The sequence below is a fragment of the Lontra canadensis genome, unplaced genomic scaffold, assembly GCF_010015895.1.
Source record: "Lontra canadensis isolate GAN:19392208 unplaced genomic scaffold, GSC_riverotter_1.0 scaffold219, whole genome shotgun sequence".
Taxonomy (NCBI): domain Eukaryota; kingdom Metazoa; phylum Chordata; class Mammalia; order Carnivora; family Mustelidae; genus Lontra; species Lontra canadensis.
Genome location: NW_022631213.1, coordinates 23,862 through 40,722, shown reverse-complemented (window position 1 = coordinate 40,722; position 16,861 = coordinate 23,862). Strand labels below are relative to the sequence as shown.

Here is a 16,861-nt window from a genome sequence, read left to right as displayed (position 1 = left end):
TAGAAGGCTTCAGACCTGGTAGGCACTGATTGGATAAAGGAAGGCGGACTTCCGGGAGTTTTCAAGCAGTCTGTGGGACAGCTGAGAGGAGTTTGCACGTGGATCGTTGTTCGGGTGGATTAGATGGAAACAGCCCCCAAACCGAGCAAGGATGTCCCGCCCAAGAAGAACAGACTTCAGGCCAAGAGGAAGGTAGAGACGTCTCTTTCCTAGGATGGAAGGGAAGTTTCTAGCTGCGGGGTCCCAGGGGGGCGGGGCGCGGGCTATGGAGTATTAGAGCTTCTGATGTGCCCGTAGAAACCGCGGAGGTACTGGGAGGAAGAAACCACTCTAACCGCTGCGGGAGCCTCTCCAGGGCCCCCTCGTAACAAGAAGAGGAATCGTGAGCTTCGCCCCCAGAGGCCCAAGAACTCTAACATAGCAAAGAAGTCTCGGATCTCCAGGAAGCCTCAGCTCCCGAAGAAACCCCGAGAAGGGAGGAATCTTGAGCCTCAGCGGAGTGTGTCCGGGGTAAGCCTGGGACCTGATAAGGTGGTGGGACAAGTCGCCTTGTGCTTCACGGGTGCGAGGATTGGGGTCAACCCTAGCCTGTTTGCTGATTGTTTCTTCTTCCCCAGGCCCAGGATCCATTTCCAGGCCCTGCCCCCGTCCCTGTGGAGGTGGCTCGGAAGTTCCGTCGCATTGACAAATCCAAAAAGGTGAGGACCAGCCGGAGAGTGGGGAGAAGTTGCAACCCGGGAGTATATGGGTGAGTGGATGGGGTGGGGGGTGCTGGTGGCTCTCCTGGGACCCTAAACAATGTCTGTTTCTTTGCCCACTTTTCCCCCGACCAACGATGTTATAGCTGCCACATTCGAAGTCCAAAACCCGAAGCCGACTTGAGGTGGCTGAGGCTGAGGAAGAGGAAATCAGTATTAAAGCTGCTCGTTCTGAACTACTGCTTGCTGAGGAACCCGGGTAAGTGGACCCCAATGTGGGCCTCCCCAGGCCCTGCTTTATGGGGCTTTTCTTTCTCATTTTCATGTTGGTACACCCACTGCATATTTGGGAGTTTGACTCCAACGGTAGCACTCACTCCTAGGTTTCTGGAAGGGGAGGATGGGGAGGACACAGCAAAGATACGCCAGGCTGACATTGTGGAGGCTGTGGATATTGCAAGTGCAGCCAAGGTGAGTGGAAAAGGGGCCACCGGCTGGATTGGTGGTGCAGAGCAAGATGGAAGTGGGGATTAGAAGAGGGAACAACTGGAAGGAGCCACTTCTTTCCTGATTTTTTTTTTCCTGCACTCTTTCCTCTCTCAGCACTTTGATTTAAACTTGAGGCAGTTTGGACCCTACAGACTGAATTACTCCCCAACTGGGAGGTAAGGCTGGATAGGAGTCCCTTGAACTAGGATGTGGTTCATCTCCTTAACCACGTCAGTCACACTCTCCTCAGCTGGACCAGTGTATGTTTAGGCTGATGGTGGGGGGAGGGTCCTGTGATTTGCTTGCATGTGAGGGTGAGCATATAGAGGAATGGCCGGTGTGGGATGGATCTCACATGGTCCAGGTCAGGGTGCTTTTCTGCACTGACGCTCTACCTGTCCCCTGCCCCCAACAGACACCTGGCTTTTGGAGGGCACCGGGGTCATGTGGCCGCCCTTGATTGGGTAACGAAGAGGCTCATGTGTGAGATCAACGTCATGGAGGCAGTGCGGGACATCCGGTTAGTGGGAGTGAGGCGTCCCTTTCCTCATTGAATAACTGCCCCCAACCCCCCTTTCCCAGTGAACCTTTCCACCCCTCCTTATAGGTTTCTGCACTCGGAGGCACTGCTCGCTGTCGCTCAGAATCGCTGGCTTCACATCTATGACAACCAGGGCATCGAGCTCCACTGTATCCGCCGCTGTGACCGAGTCACACGGCTGGAGTTCCTGCCTTTCCACTTCCTCCTGGCTACAGCTGTGAGTGGCTGTGGAGCACAGGGATTGGGTGGCAGCCCTTGAGAAGACCGTTGCTTCTCTGGGATCCCAGTAGAAGGACAGAGGGCAGTCAGGACTCATTCTGTGTCTCTCTCTCGGTCAGTCAGAGACAGGGTTTCTGACCTACCTGGACGTGTCAGTGGGAAAGATCGTGGCAGCTCTGAATGCTCGGGCTGGACGGCTGGACGTCATGACTAAGAACCCTTACAATGCCGTCATCCACCTCGGACACAGCAATGGTTGGTCTCTAGCTGAGCTTTGACTCTCTGACTACCTAGCCCTGCTTTGTTTCTGTATTTGTGCTTTCCAAGTGCCTTCAGGTTGCCCCTATTCATCTCTCTCGTTACTCCTTGGCCTTGAAACCCTGTCCTTTCCAGATGTAATCACCTCAGGGTTTGTTAATAACTTTGGCTCCTCTCCCCTGACATCCAGGTACCGTGTCCTTATGGAGTCCAGCCATGAAGGAGCCACTGGCAAAGATCCTCTGTCATCGGGGTGGGGTCCGGGCTGTGGCTATAGATTCTACAGGCACGTAAGTCACTTGTTTGGTCATGAGCTGCTGGGGAGGTCACAGCTGGGTGGAAGGATATAGAAGGCAGTGTGTCTTTAAGAGCACAGACTCACAGTCAAGATGCCTAGGTTTAAATCCTGGTTGGGGCACCTGGGTGGCTCAGTCGGTTAAGCGTCTGACTCTTGATCTCAGCTCAGGTCTTAAGGCTTTGAACTCAAGACCCTGAGATCAAGACCTGAATTGGGCTCCATGATGGGTGTGGAGCCTACTGAGAAAAAGTAAGAAGGTAAATAAATCCTGGTGTTAACCACTGACGGGCCATGTAAGTGTGGATACATTTCATAACCTCTGTGTGCCACACACTTTCCTCACCCCAAGAATAGCGATGAGTGTCTAGCTCAAGGATCAGAAAGCTCTTTCTGTAAAGAGCCAGATAGTAAAGATTTTAGGTTTTGCCGGCCAAGAGGAAAATTTGAGTGTATTGTATAGGTATTTGAGTAAAGAGAAAACAAAGTATCACAGATTTTTAAGCAGTAAAATTCAAAATATAATAGTTACCAAATATAGTATTTCTGTAACACAGGTATTCTAATGGGAAGAATTGGGTTTCCCTTTTGAGGATAACATTTTGCTCAATTGAGGTTCACAGTTAGTGTTCTGAAACAGCAAGCCCATTTGCAAATGTTTTTCTCTTAATTTTGATCTGTGGAGAGATCTTACCTATTTTGTCTTTGAAGACCTCCTTCATACAGATGATGAGATAGGTGGCACTTTAAAACGCTGTCAAGTTATAACCATGTCACCACAAGTTGTCATGCGCCCACAGCGGTACGAAGAGATGACATACCACACGTGATGTCGGTCTTGATGGCTCTCCCAGGCTACTGTAGTACAAAAGTGGCCACAGAAGAAACCAATGAACGAGTGGAGTCGTGCTCCCAAACAGCTGCGTCTGCAGATGCTGAAATTTGAATCTCCTTATAATTTTCACCTGTTTCAAAATATTTTTGAATTTCTTCTGGGCACTTAAAAATGGCCAGACCATTCGGAGCTCGAGGGCTGTCCAGAAGTAGGTGGTGGCCGGATTTGTTTGGGGCGTGGGCTGTAGGCCGCCAAGGCGTCCTAAATGTTAAAGCGAGTTAAGGCATATCAAGTTTGGCTTGGTGCCCAGGGAGTATGGAGCACCGAGAGTTTGCAGCTGCCCTGGTGTGCCGTCTGAGGCGTATGTTTGTGTACATGTGTGTATGTGTGTACACAGTGTATTCTGTTGTACACAGGTTCCCTCTAATGGGAATAGTGGGTGTTCCCCTTAATTCGTTTCTTTGTTAGGCACTCCCGGGCACTTGCTGTGGGCTGGGCTCTGGGCCTGGGCTTCTGGGGGTGGTCCAAGGATGAAGGGGCTATCGGCCCTGCCCTGGTGTGGTATTCCACTTTATGTACAGAAACAGGAGACTGGAGTTTATGGAAATGATTATTCAGGAGATGCGTTTAGTTCCTGCTGAGTCGTCTTCTGTCACCCCAGACCGAATGTGTCTGTTAAGGGATAGGTCACCCTGCTCTTCCTTGCTTGTTCCCTTTCTGCCACATTTTCCTCTCACCCAGAATTGGACTTGACACCTCTAGCTACACAGCCCCATCGTCCTCAGCCAGCAGTAAGGGCAGGAACCAAGTTGCTGTTTACCGGGTGCTTCCTGGAGGCCCAGGCTCATGCTACTTGCTTTGGTGCTGTCACTTCATTACTGTCCACAGTCCCGGCTGCGCTCTCCGAGGTCTGTTTATCTCCATCCTTGCTGTCTCCTGTGAACATGTATGATGCTCGCAGCCACTTTCCAACCTCTGGTTCTTCTTTCTCCCGGCGTGTCCTGGGTGCTGATCATTCCCACAGCTGCCTTCCTCCCTTCACACTGCTGCACCGGAATCTTCTATATGTGGTGTAAACTACGTAACTTTAAGTGGTTTTAAACAAAGTCAGGAAAAGGAACAGCCTAGTAGCCATCAACTTATGAAAACCTTCCAGATGCTCAGGCCCACCCTCCCTGGTCCTCTCATAGTTGTTGTATCTTTGGGGCCAAGTGATTTGTCTCAGCCGTTTTTACTTCATATTTGTGCCAGCTGGCTTTAGGAGCGTGCTCTCTGTGGGCCACTGAGTCTAAGCTGTTTTCTGCCTTCTCTGGGCTGCTTTGGTCAAGTACTGCTGTGCCCAAGGCCTAGTCACTTAGTTCCCTGAGATTTGGTCCACACCTGGACAGCAGCACAGGTCCTTGACTATAGGCCCACCTCTGCTTATCTCTGGTCGCCCTCAGGTGTGCCTCAGGCCACAGGGGCCGCAGAGATGAGGTTTGCTGTTTGCCTTAAGAGGCATTATGGAGGGGCGCCTGTGTGGCTCAGTGGGTTAAGCCTCTGCCTTCAGCTCAGGTCATGATCTCAGGGTCCTGAGATCGAGCCCCTCATCAGGCTCTCTGGTCAGCGGGGAGCCTGGTTCCACCTTTCTCTCTGTCTACTTGTGATCTCTCTTTCTGTCAAATTAAACAAACAAACAAAAAGGCATTATGGAAGCTTGCATTAGGTTTGGATTGGATTCTCAGAGCTCAACTGTTTTCTGCAACTTTAGAAGCATGGTAGTGCAGCCTGGATGCCCTCCGGCCAGCGGGCTGGTATTTGTGCAGCGGATCCCAAAGGTGGGTGTGTGTGGGGAGAGTAGCCAGCATGTGCCCTTCGGTTGTGGGTTGACTGAAAGGAGTGACCCTGTGTCCCAGGAGCCCTCGGAAATTCCCAGTTAGCACTGGCGGTCCTTCCCGTCTGCTGGAGCTGGGGCCCTGATTGTCTTGTGTCTGGAATAGAATCCAATTGGGCCTCTGTTCAACCCCGTCACAGGGCTAGTTCCTCTTTATAGGAGCCCCTCAGTCCCCTCTTCTGGGGCTCACAGCCAAGACTAAGAAGAGAGTCCATGGCCTTTTGGTAAACTTACATCCCCCGGCCTTGCTGGTCTCCCTTCAGCCTCCATCTCTGAGGAACAACTTGGACATAGATAGACACTCCCAATCTCTGAAAACAAGCAGCGGCAGTACACATTCCTGGAGAGCGCTGCCTTCCCTTCCAGGGAAACACAGGGTGGGGCGGGGTCCTCTAGCTCACGACGGCACTGCTTCCTCAGCTTTTCTCAACTCCGTGCAGCCTTCAGTCTGTCTCTCATGGCCAGAGAGCAGTGTCAGAGATCTGCATCTTCAGTCCGAGTTTCAAGAGCCCCTGCCAGTGCTCCCCTCCTCATCCTGCTACCCACATGTCCCACCAATCCTGAAAGCAGACTTCTGTTTCCATCTCACCTCCACACTGTGATGTTTCTTCCTTTGTACCTGCTAGGTGTTTCTTGTGCTTCCTCGAGAATGACCTCCAATGGCTCCAATCCCAGTTTTATTATGAAGTCCTCCCTGACCATTGCTGTCGGTCCTTCTCTTTGCAGAGCCACTGCGCTCCCTTGTATGCAGCAGAATGGGTCACTTTGGCTGATGGGCGTGTGTGCTCTCCCTTTGATTAAGAGGACAGACACTGAAGAGACAGGCCTGATTTGAATTCTAGCTCTACCACTCACCCTGATCACTTTTCTCTGAGCTTCGGTTTCCTCGTCTGTAAAAGGGAAATAAAAATTGTTTCTTTATGCCTGCACTTGGCCACAACCCTGCTCAGCAGGCCCACGCAACAGATTCCTTTAACTGCCCACCCCCCTCTCCACCAGGTACATGGCCACCTCTGGCCTGGACCACCAGCTGAAGATCTTTGACCTACGAGGGATGTTCCAGCCTCTGAGTGCTCGGACCCTGCCCCAGGGAGCGGGGCATCTGGCCTTTTCCCAGCGGGGACTGCTGGCTGCGGGCATGGGTGACGTGATCAACATATGGGCAGGGCAGGGCAAGGCTAGCCCACCCTCCCTGGAGCAGCCTTACCTCACCCACCGGCTCTCAGGCCATGTGCATGGCCTTCATTTCTGCCCCTTTGAAGATGTGCTGGGGGTGGGGCACAGTGGCGGCATCACCAGCATGCTGGTCCCTGGTGAGTGGGACAGAAGATGGGATCCATGTGAATAAACTCTGGGTGGAAGTTTGGGTTGGCTCAGGACAGCCAGCAACAAAGGGCTTGGTTGGGCTGCAGCTGCTGGACTGGGTTCTGTTTATGGCTTCATGCTTCTCCATCCCTCTAGGGGCTGCTGAACCCAACTTTGATGGCCTAGAGAGTAATCCATACAGGAGCCAGAAGCAGCGCCAGGAGTGGGAGGTGAAGGCCCTGCTGGAGAAGGTGAGCATGAGCCTGTGTAGGGTTGGGGTTGGGGAAGGCTCCCCATGCCCCAGGGGTCTTGGGAAGAGTGGGACTCAGCAGCCCCATGGCCTCCATCCCTCTTTGGGTCATTCTTCTGTGGCTCCTGACCCTTTCCTGTGTCTCTGTGACACCTCCAGGTACCTGCAGAGCTCATTTGTCTAGACCCGCGAGCCCTGGCAGAGGTTGATGTCATCTCTTTGGAGCAAGAGAAGAAGGAGCGGATAGAGAGGCTGGTATGGAGCAGGCCCCAGTACTCAGGTCCTCCTCCCATCCACACCCTCTGCTGTGCCATGTCCCCAGAAGGAGGCACAGCGGATGGGGGCTGCCACAGTTCCTGGCCCCTGAGGCCGTTCTAGATTTCACCCTTGTCCCCCTGCTTAGGGCTATGACCCCGAGGCCAAGGCTCCCTTCCAACCAAAGCCAAAGCAGAAGGGCCGCAGCTCGACAGCAAGCCTGGTGAAGAGGAAGAGGAAGGTCATGGACAAGGAGCACCGGGTAAATGACCATTGAGGGGTGGGCTAGGCATCCCACAGCCTGTGTCATCCTGCTAGTACCTCTGCCCTTGCCAGCCTGCCACTTTTCACCTTGTCCCCATCTCCCCACCCAGGATAAAGTCCGGCAGAGCCTTGAGCAACAGCCACAGAAGCAAGAGAAGGCCAAGCTCCCGAGGGCCCGGCCATCTGCCCTGGACAGATTTGTGCGCTGAGCCATGCTCCAGGGTGGCCTGAGAACAACAGTGTCTCCCCACGATGGCCTGTGGGAAGATCACCCTATTTCTTGGAATGAGGAGAGGGTAGTGTACCCCTTCCCCAACTGGGGGTAGACAGCTGGCTCCTGGGCTGGGTTGGTATTAAAGAAGATGGCTATTTTTTTGGATAATGTGTCTAGACTGGGGACCTGTTCCTCTCCCTTTGCACAGCCTGGGACTACTCTGATTGGAGGGGGTCCTGGTATCCCGCTTCTGCCCCACCCTGTATCTTATCACCATGACCTTAGCCTTTTTCTGTAGGGCCCTTCCTCCTCTCTTTCCCACGTCCCTGGCAATTGATGTCCTTCCCATCCAGCATGGTCTGGCAGCCTCCAGGCTCCCCAGGTTTGTGTTCTTGGACTCCTGGTGAGGATCACGCTGTACTCGAAGAGGTAGACAAACAAGTTTATTGAGGAGCTTATGCCCCTCCTCTGCCAGCACTGAAGAGAAGCACCCCAGCACTGGTTTGCTCTTCTTGGCGACCGTGATGGGGACTGGCAGGCCAGGCCCCTAGATTTCTCCCTTATCTCTCCATCTTCAGTAATAGAGCATCTGATAGAGGAGACTGGTCAGCTGCAGCCAGTCAGGGCCCCCGCCTTGGGCCTGGGCTGGAGAAGGTGGAGGGGGTGCCAGCTCGACCCTCAGCTCCAAACTCCTGTGGCCCCAGGCACTCTCAGCTATGAAACCAAGCTATTACCCGACAGCGCAGGATGCCCAAGACTTCCTGGAGCCAGGAGCAGAAGGGTGCAGTCCTTTCCCTGTCAGAGCTGCCCACCAGCTTCCAGGCTTCCTGCATCTTCCAGGGGTCCAGCTTATGGGATGTCAGCAGGAATTTCCCATAGCAGCACCGGTCCAAGGGGTAGTGGGTGGCCCCAGCCAGCTTGACACAGTGGGTCGGGGTGAGGCCTCCTCGTCGGGCACTGACCCCCACAAAGACATCTTCCAGTGGCAGAGGGGGTGCCCGGCTGGCCACTTTCAGGATGAGCTGCACGGCAGAAGCTGAGAGCACATACCCTGTGCCAGAGGCATAGGGTGGAAAGGGGCCCCAGGTAGGAGGCCACTGCTCCTCCGATATCTGGTGCTTGTTCCCTGGTGTCCGAGAGGGGTGCACCCGCCAGTGCACGCGGCCCAGGTACAGAAGAGGCACTGGCTGTCTCCTCAAGATGGACCCCTCTTGCATGTCTTCATCTCCAGACTCAACCTCTCTCAGAGGCGGCTCCTTGCCCTTCTCCCATTGTTCCCAACGGCCCCCTCGCCGAATCAGCTCTGACACCAGTTCAGGGACATTGACAAACACATCATCATCCGTCTTGAGGATGTAGCGGGCCATGGAGCAGTGTTTGTTTGCCCAGTTGAGCCCACTGAGGGTCTTGAGAGTAAGGTTCCGGTAGGAGTCCCGGAAGGCCGCCTGCAAGATGTCCCCCTGGGCCGCTGCCTCCCGCACCAGATTGATGTGGGGTTCCCTGGTAGGATGCCACAAGCCTGGCTCTCCCAGCAGAAAGAGAGTCTGCACCCTGAGCCCCCGGGCCTCACGCAGACCGCCCCACGAAGCCCGAATAGCATTTCTTTGGTTCAAGTTCTCTGGGGCTGTGCACACAAGGATGAGCAGGAAGGGTGGGGCGCCGGGACCCCCGCACGCCTCTTCATTGGGGATCAGGAGGCGAGGCAGGGCCAGGGGCGGCCCTGGAGAGGCCGGAGCTGGGCTCAGGGAGGCCAGCGAGAGGCTCAGCAGCTCCTCCCCGATGCCCGAGGGCCCGAAGAGGGTCCAGATAATCACCAGCAGCAGGGCGGCAAGGAGAAGGCGCCGGAAGAGGCTGAGGGGCATGGTGTGGGGTAATCAGAAGCGACCTGAAGAGAAAGAGGAGGGCGGTTAGTGAGCGGACGCCCCAGGTCCCAGTGACCGGAGTCTCTAACCGGCCGCGCCTGGGATGGAGCGGGCGGCTGGTGCGCGCGGCCAGCACCAGCAGGGAAGAGCGCCGAGATCCGGGAAGCGGTAGGGCTGAGGGGGGCACAGCCGGAACTGCGGGGAGGTTACCTTGTCGGGGCCCCGCCGCCCCAAAGCTCGGCTCCATGGTGGGGTGTCACTGCAGCGCCAGGAGCCCCTCCCCCGCCCGCGGTGGCGGCTGGGTCCCGCCCCCCTCCCTGGGAGGGTGTAGGGCCGCACGCGCACCCGCCTCGCCGGAAGCTGCTCGGTAGCTTCGCGGCTGCGGCGGACGGAACACGGCAGACCGAGCCCCGGCGGCGCGGGCCCGGCGCGAGCCGGCGTGAGCGGAATTCGGAGCAGCGTGCCGCAGTCGCTGGGGCGAACGCCGGGCAGCCGAGGCCAACTTCCTTAACCACACACGCGACCCCCCGCTACGTGGCAGACCCCAGCTCTTCCGGGTCAACGATTTAGAGGATTTCATCCCTACCGGTAGTCCACAACTTCCCGGCCTCGGCGCCCCTACGCAACCCCGTATTTTTAAAAGAAACCCAGGGGCGGTCAAGACCTGAAAATACTCCCCGGACCATCAACTGGCTAGGCTCAAGGTACCCACTTCTCGCTAGCCCCCAGGGGCCTTGGTTGTCTTGAAACTGCCCTGGTCCCCCCGTCTGGGGGTGGGGGTGCTTTATCTACGTCTTCCGTTAGAGGGCGGACACCACAGGGTTGCCTCAGGTAGGGCAGGGAGTGGCACTACCACTGGGCATTGCTTTAGCCCGGGGGTGAGGACGTGGAGCTGGTCTGGATACCCCAGGGAGCCATCAACCAAGAGTAAAACCACCCACAGGGCCCAGAGAGACAGCTTTCCCTATCAGCGTCCCCAGAAGAATGCAGAGCATCACACAGAAGGAAGCTTTAGGTGTATAAACTATTTTATTAACAGACAAGGCCTACAGATTTATTTCTTCTTGGACACACCCACGGTGCGGCCCCGGCGCCCTGTGGTCTTGGTGTGCTGGCCTCGGACACGAAGTCTGCAGGTAAGAAAACAGAAGGGTCACAGGTTACACACAGCGCAAAGGAAATGTCTGGAAAGAAAAGGCAGAGTGAGTAGACTCCCACCCCTACTCACCCCCAAAAGTGGCGCAGCCCTCTGTGGGCCCTGATCTTCTTCAGTCTCTCCAGGTCTTCACGGAGTTTGTTGTCCAGGCCATTGGCCAAAACCTGGATTTGGAAGAGAGGGTGAGGAATGTTTTACCCACTGAACCTACAACTAATTCTAACTAGACACCCTGCCATCTCAATACACACCTGGCTGTACTTTCCATCCTTCACATCCTTTTGTCTGTTCAAAAACCAGTCTGGGATCTTATACTGGCGAGGGTTCTGCATAATGGTGATCACACGTTCCACCTGGCAGACAGGGACAAAGGTCAGATACAGAGGGCTTCCCTTCGATGGCAGGCCCAACCCACAGCCCCCCTTCCTTATCCTCACCTCATCCTCAGTGAGCTCTCCGGCCCTCTTGGTGAGATCGATGTCTGCTTTCCTCAACACCACATGAGCATATCTTCGCCCCACACCCTAAAGAGAGGTTTTGGAAATTTGGGATTGAGTCTGAGTTTTTTTGGTTCCCTTTAATAGTGGGGCTCCACTATTCAAAAAGCACACAAAGGTCAGCAACCACCCAGTGCATTATTACTTTTCTAGATACAAAACCTAACCATTAAATAGGAGGAAAATAATTTTTTTCCCCAGGGACAGGTCTGAGAAAAAGAATCTTTTCACAATGTTCAGCATATATAGCTGTCAAAGACACTGCAGCAGCACCCAAGAGCAGTACCTTCTAGTCTCTGCCTTGTGGAGAACCAAAGGGTTGGTTCTCTCAAAGCTAACAGAGCACCAATAGCAAGACTAGGGGCTTCTGGATTAACATGGCTGGATCAAGAGGTAGGACTGTGGTGCTCTGAGTCTATAAGGGTCCTAATTCTTTGGGCATTTCACCCCATCACAATGATCAGTTTTCCAAGATCACAAACTTGGATTTTGTCAGTGCCCAGAGATGACCAGGCCTCGGGGAGCTAAGGGCCCAAACCAAACTGAAAAGACCCAATGCTTACACTGGTGGCATTGTATCAGCACCAACACCAGTAATCCTTGCCACCTGAACTCATGAACCAAACATGTTAACAGTGAAGGATGATGGACTGGGTTGAATAGTTCCCAACCCCCACCACATGTCTAACTACAATCCCATAATGTGACCTTATTTAGAAATAGGGTCATTCCAAATATAATTAATGAAAATGAGGTTACACTAGATTAAGGCAGGCCCTGAATCCAATGCCTGGTAGCCTTATAAAAAGAGAGGACATGGGGCTCTGCCTTCAGCTCAGGTCATGATCCCAGTGTCCTGGAATCAAGCCCCGCATCAGGCTCTCTGCTGGTCAGGGAACCGGCTTCCCTTCCTCTTTCTCTGCCTATTTGTGATCTCTGTCTGTCAAATAAATAAATTAAAAAAAAAAAAAAAAAAAAAGAGAGAGAGAGAGAGAGAGGACAAAGTGGAAGGCCAAGTGATAGGAGGAGTGACACAGCTAAAGAAAACAAAGGAGTGCTGGCAACCACCAGAAGACAGGATTCCTAGAGCCTTCAGAGGGAGCATGGCTCTGCCGACACCTTAATTTTGGATGTTTGGCCTCCACAACTATGGGAGTAAGTTTTCATTGTTTTAGGCCAACAAGTCTGTGGTGACTTTTCTCAGTAACCCCACAAAATGAAGAGAGGTGTTTTCCTCTGTGTAAGAAGTGATCTAGAGGAGCACCTAGATCAGTTAAATGTCTGCCTTCAACTCAGGTGGTTATCTTCTGGTCCTGTGATCAATACGACATAGGGCCCTCTGACCAGCTGGGAGACTGCTTTTCTCTCTCCCTCTGCCCCCCACCCCGCCATTTGTGTACGCTCTTGCTCATATCAATATTGCTTTAAAAAAAAAAAAGTGACCTAGAAAATCAAGTTATCACACTGATTCAGAAGAGATTAAGGTCTTGAAGCCTGCTTCTCCCTCTCCCACCCTCCTACTTGGGTTACCTCTCTCACATGTCTGTCAAATGACTAAATAAAATCTTTAAAACAACAAAAAAAAGAAACAAAAACCCCACAACCACCCAAGCAGAAGAAATTAAGGTCTAAATCTCTCTCAAATTTTAATATTTATAGTTAGTAGTTATGTCTGAGATTTGCTTTTAAATGATAGGAAGAATATAGATGAAACAGGAGTCCAAAGTTTTGCTAAATACTATTTCATAGGGGATAATTTTCTTCCTTCTAATTTTTCCATAATCAAGTTTTTAAAGAGTTGCTGTAAGCTTTTTTAAAAAGTAGGCTCCAATCTGCACCCCAGTATTTATAGCAGCAATGGCCATGGTCGCCAAACTGTGGAAAGAACCAAGATGCCTTTCAACGGACGAATGGATAAGGAAGATGTGGTCTATATACACTATGGAGTATTATGCCTCCATCAGAAAGGATGAATACCCAACTTTTCTATCAACATGGATGGGACTGAAAGAGATTATGCTGAGTGAAATAAGTCAGGCAGAGAGAGTCAATTATCACAAGGTTTCACTATTTGTGGAGCATAACAAATAACACGGAGGACACACGGAGATGGAGAGAAGGGAGTTGAGGGAAACTGGAAGGTGAGATGAAACATGAGACACTATGGACTCTGAAAAACAACCTGAGGGTTTTGAAGGGGTGGGGGGGGGGTGGGAAGTTAGGGGAGCCAGGTGGTGGGTATTATGGAGGGCATGTATTGCATGGAGCACTAAGTGTGGTGCAAAAACAATGAATACTGTTACGCTGAAAAGAAAAAATAAAATAAAAATTACGGTCTTAAATTTAAAATAAAGCTTAAAAAAAAAAGTCAGCTCCATACCCAGCATAGAGCCCAATGAGGTGGGGGTGGGTTGGGGCTTGAATTCATGACTCTTGAGACTAAGACTTGAATTGAAATGAAGGGAAAGATGCTGACACATACACCCGAGTGCCCCTGGCCAAATTTTTGATAGCCCTGTTTGCAGGCTGATATTGACTAGCCAACTTTCTACATTAGATCCCTTTTCTCTTCCAAGGAGACCCGTTTTCTCCATCCAGAAGAGTTAAGTATAATCAGGGGACCATCACTCATTATTTGTTGTCCAAGGGCCTAGAACATGAGTTGACACCAACTTAATATTAATCTTGGAAAGTATTTAACAATATTACTCACGGGACAGGACACACATTCCTCCTGAGCAAGGTCAGTGGGTTCCTCCCAGTGATTACGCCCAATCCCAACCCCTTCCTCCCAGGTTTCCAAATAACCCACAGTATCACCCTGATTTAGAGGAAGGGCAGAAGACCAGCCAACCTTAAAGAATATCCATAGTAAAAGTCTACAAGTAGAAACAAAACAATTACAAAGGGATCATGGCATAGAATAATCTTATAGGGTCTGTATTACCTCTCAATATCCTCTTCTGCTGCCAACATCCACTCCATTCTTCATCCTCCTCCAGCCAATTAATCCCACTTACCACTTCTTTAGCCACATCTTTGGAAAAATCCCTCCCCATACCCAGCTCCCCACACCATACTTTCTTCCACTTTCCAAGTATTACCCCTCCATTCTGGATCCTTAACAAAAGACCGCCTCCTATTTAAGCTTAGTTCTCTCACCAGAGGAAGAGCTAGCTGCATTTGCTAGCTATCCACACAATTAGCAAAAATCTCTGTATTATCTATCTCTAGTAATAATCTTTCCCAGTGATAAGCAAAGTATCAGGATCCCTAAGAGACTTATTACAAAGTTCACAAAGTACCTTAACGTCCTTTGATTAAATTGTTCTAAGTGGACTACAAAGGCTATGGCACATATTTAAAGAAAAGTAAATACAAAACCGGTTAAGAGGCAAAGAGAAAGGGTTTAACACAAGGATCCCATTAACCATGACCATCTTTTATACAAGCACACCTTGTTTAACTGCACTGTGCAGATATCCTGGTTTGTTTTGTTTACAAGCTGAAAGCTTGTGGCAAATCCTGTGTCAAACAAGTCTATCAATGCCATTTTTCCAACAGCATTTGCTCTCTTGTGCTTGTGTCACATTTTGGTAATTCTCACAGTATTTCAAACCTTTTTATTATTATGTTACAGTGAGGTGTGATCATGATTCCTTGAAAGCTCATGATGATTCATTTTTCAGCAGTATTTTTAAATTAAGGTATGTACCTTTAAAAAAAGAACACTATTACACATTAAATATTAATTACAGTGTAAATATAACTTGCATACAAACTGGGAAATCAAAACATTCGACTCACTTTATTGCCTGGAACTGAACCTGCCATACAGACTTTTGAGATAAGCTCGTCTGTATTCACTATCCCACTTAAGCTTCACAGCAACCCTTAAAAAGGTACCAGTAGATTTTACACTGCCTTCCTAGTTTCATGTAATTAACAAAAGGAAGCAATCTTTTTATTTACCATTTAAGAACAAACAAAAGCCGTACCTCCTGCAATATAATGTGAAAAACTGAAAGAATCTGATCTTGTCAACCAAACAAGGATATACAGTTTTGATGGAATAAGTTATCTATGCAATATTTATGTTTTTAAAAAATTCTCTGAAACCAGGCTACAGTTTCCTTGGGACCATTCCCTTACACTGCATGAGCATCTATGATACACCAGAAGCTGGGGACTGTGAACAAGACAGGACTGTCCCTCTCCCAACGGTGTCCACATACTGGCAAAAAACACATTCAGCCATATCCACAATTACACGGACAAACAAACAAAAAAAAAAGGTAGAATAATATCCCCAACTGGAAGGCCAGTTCGTTAGGTTGGTGAAAAGAAAACACATCCAAGCTTGTACTCATCAACCTAATACATACAATGAGCAAATATTGGTTCCCATCAACTGGAAATGCATTTCATCACTTCTGACATTGGAATAAATGCCCCGCTCACCATGTAGCGTTACCCCTTCCACTCCCAATTATAGGTTTCTTCACACTTGGCAATCTTTTGGCATTTCCACCCCCTCCATGTACAATTACACAATTTCTAAGGGCATAAAAATTTCACAGGAAGGGTTACTATTACGATGCATTGCTATAGTGGGCAGAAACCAAACTCAGAATGAACCTCACAAGACGACCATGGCTGATGGTCCAATAAATTCTAGCGAATTCTAGTAGAGGAGACAACCCACTCCCCATCCCCTAGGAGAGAAGAAGTATCTTGGCCTGACCTGACTTTTGTTACTTACCTTTTAGAGAAAATGTGGTAAGTGGTTAAGGGAAATATAGTCACTCTTTTAACCATTCCTTTTTTTTTTTTTTTTAAGACTTTATTTGACAGAGAGAAGGATCACAAGTAGGCAGAGAGAGAGGGGGAAGGAAGCAGGCTCCCCGCTAAGCAGAGAGCCCAATGCGGGGCTCGATCCCAGGACCCTGAGACCATGACTTGAGGGGAAGGCAGAGGCTTAACCCACTGAGTCACCCAGGCACCCCACTTTTAACCATTCTTTATTTTACCCAGCAGCTAAGGTGATCCGGTTGGGACAGGTTTCCTCAACCTTGCCTCACTTACAGCTGTCTTAACAAACCCAGTTTCATTTATGTGCTCCATTCCTTACCCTACTTTACCTTAATTGCAGTGATGGCGAAGGCTATTTTCCGCCGCCCATCGATATTAGTGTTGAGTACTCGCAAAATGTGCTGGAACTTCTCAGGGATCACTAGAGACTGACAGAGACAGGGCGAAAAATCAGGCACGGTGAACTGCCATCAGACAGGAACGTCAAGCTTATCATACAGGGGGAAACAACCCGCCCCCCACTTGTTTTCTCACAACAAACTCCTCAGTCCAGCCCGCAGAACATGAAGTGTTCAGGCTCGGGAAAACGCAACCATTGGGAGGGGGCAAATTTTCCGCCCATTCCCAAGAGTACACTCTGAGTAGCGGAGACTTGAAGTCACCATTCACGCCCAAGCCTTTTCGTGCTTTCGAGCGCCCTGGGAGCCACTCTTCCTCTGGCCCACTCCCCAGACCTGGAGGTCTTCACTCCTTCCTGCCCAGGGGTGTGTCTCAAAGATCCACACAGAAAGTTGCAAACCCCCAGAATAGGGTATTTCAAGCCTCCCAACAGCAGACTTTCCGTGTCCCGGTTCCGATGTCGCGGGATCCCCGTACTGGTTACAGTCTTACCATGGCGGCGGCCTCAGCGGCGGCGTGTAAGCCTCCTATGGAAGAGAGAACGGAAGTGACGTAGTGGCCTTATATAGCCAGCAGGCGGAAGAGGCGGAGCTATCATGTGAAGCGCTTCCGGAAACCGCTGGTGCCAGAGCCAATTCC

At 50.9% G+C, this 16,861-nt stretch overlaps 3 protein-coding genes across 3 annotated transcripts; 1 reads left to right on the top strand and 2 right to left on the bottom strand.

Annotated features, from left to right (window-relative positions):
* The first annotated feature begins 41 nt into the window (after positions 1-41).
* Positions 42-7,659, top strand: WDR46 (WD repeat domain 46). The gene is made up of 15 exons (XM_032849130.1): positions 42-192; positions 298-510; positions 618-698; positions 845-957; positions 1,082-1,169; positions 1,302-1,363; positions 1,603-1,707; positions 1,795-1,945; positions 2,067-2,202; positions 2,396-2,495; positions 6,208-6,521; positions 6,670-6,764; positions 6,923-7,018; positions 7,167-7,280; positions 7,393-7,659. The coding sequence occupies exons 1-15, from the start codon at positions 124-126 to the stop codon at positions 7,489-7,491; spliced, it is 1,836 nt and encodes a 611-aa protein (XP_032705021.1). The 5' UTR covers positions 42-123; the 3' UTR covers positions 7,492-7,659.
* Positions 7,660-7,732: 73 nt separating this feature from the next.
* B3GALT4 (beta-1,3-galactosyltransferase 4) lies at positions 7,733-9,735 on the bottom strand. The gene is made up of 2 exons (XM_032849132.1): positions 9,569-9,735; positions 7,733-9,381 (listed from the first exon to the last, which is right to left on the bottom strand). Exon 2 carries the CDS (start codon positions 9,356-9,358, stop codon positions 8,207-8,209), a length of 1,152 nt encoding a protein of 383 aa, XP_032705023.1. The 5' UTR covers positions 9,359-9,381; positions 9,569-9,735; the 3' UTR covers positions 7,733-8,206.
* Positions 9,736-10,368: 633 nt separating this feature from the next.
* Positions 10,369-16,773, bottom strand: RPS18 (ribosomal protein S18). Its single transcript, XM_032849156.1, has 6 exons — positions 16,715-16,773; positions 16,153-16,251; positions 10,952-11,038; positions 10,766-10,867; positions 10,587-10,678; positions 10,369-10,488 (listed from the first exon to the last, which is right to left on the bottom strand). Exons 1-6 carry the CDS (start codon positions 16,715-16,717, stop codon positions 10,413-10,415), a joined length of 459 nt encoding a protein of 152 aa, XP_032705047.1. The 5' UTR covers positions 16,718-16,773; the 3' UTR covers positions 10,369-10,412.
* Positions 16,774-16,861: the final 88 nt, after the last annotated feature.

Excerpts from the sequence above, each read along its gene's own strand:
- RPS18 (XM_032849156.1), bottom strand. Across the intron at positions 11,039-16,152 it reads TCGCCATCACTGCAATTAAG|GGTGTGGGGCGAAGATATGC; the intron begins GTAAAGTAGGGT and ends ACCTCTCTTTAG. Across the intron at positions 10,489-10,586 it reads GGGCTGCGCCACTTTTGGGG|ACTTCGTGTCCGAGGCCAGC; the intron begins GTGAGTAGGGGT and ends TCTTACCTGCAG.
- WDR46 (XM_032849130.1), top strand. The coding sequence starts at position 124 with ATGGAAACAGCCCCCAAACCGAGCAAGGATGTCCCGCCCAAGAAGAAC. Across the intron at positions 958-1,081 it reads CTGCTTGCTGAGGAACCCGG|GTTTCTGGAAGGGGAGGATG; the intron begins GTAAGTGGACCC and ends ACTCACTCCTAG. Across the intron at positions 2,496-6,207 it reads GCTATAGATTCTACAGGCAC|GTACATGGCCACCTCTGGCC; the intron begins GTAAGTCACTTG and ends CCTCTCCACCAG.
- B3GALT4 (XM_032849132.1), bottom strand. The coding sequence starts at position 9,358 with ATGCCCCTCAGCCTCTTCCGGCGCCTTCTCCTTGCCGCCCTGCTGCTG.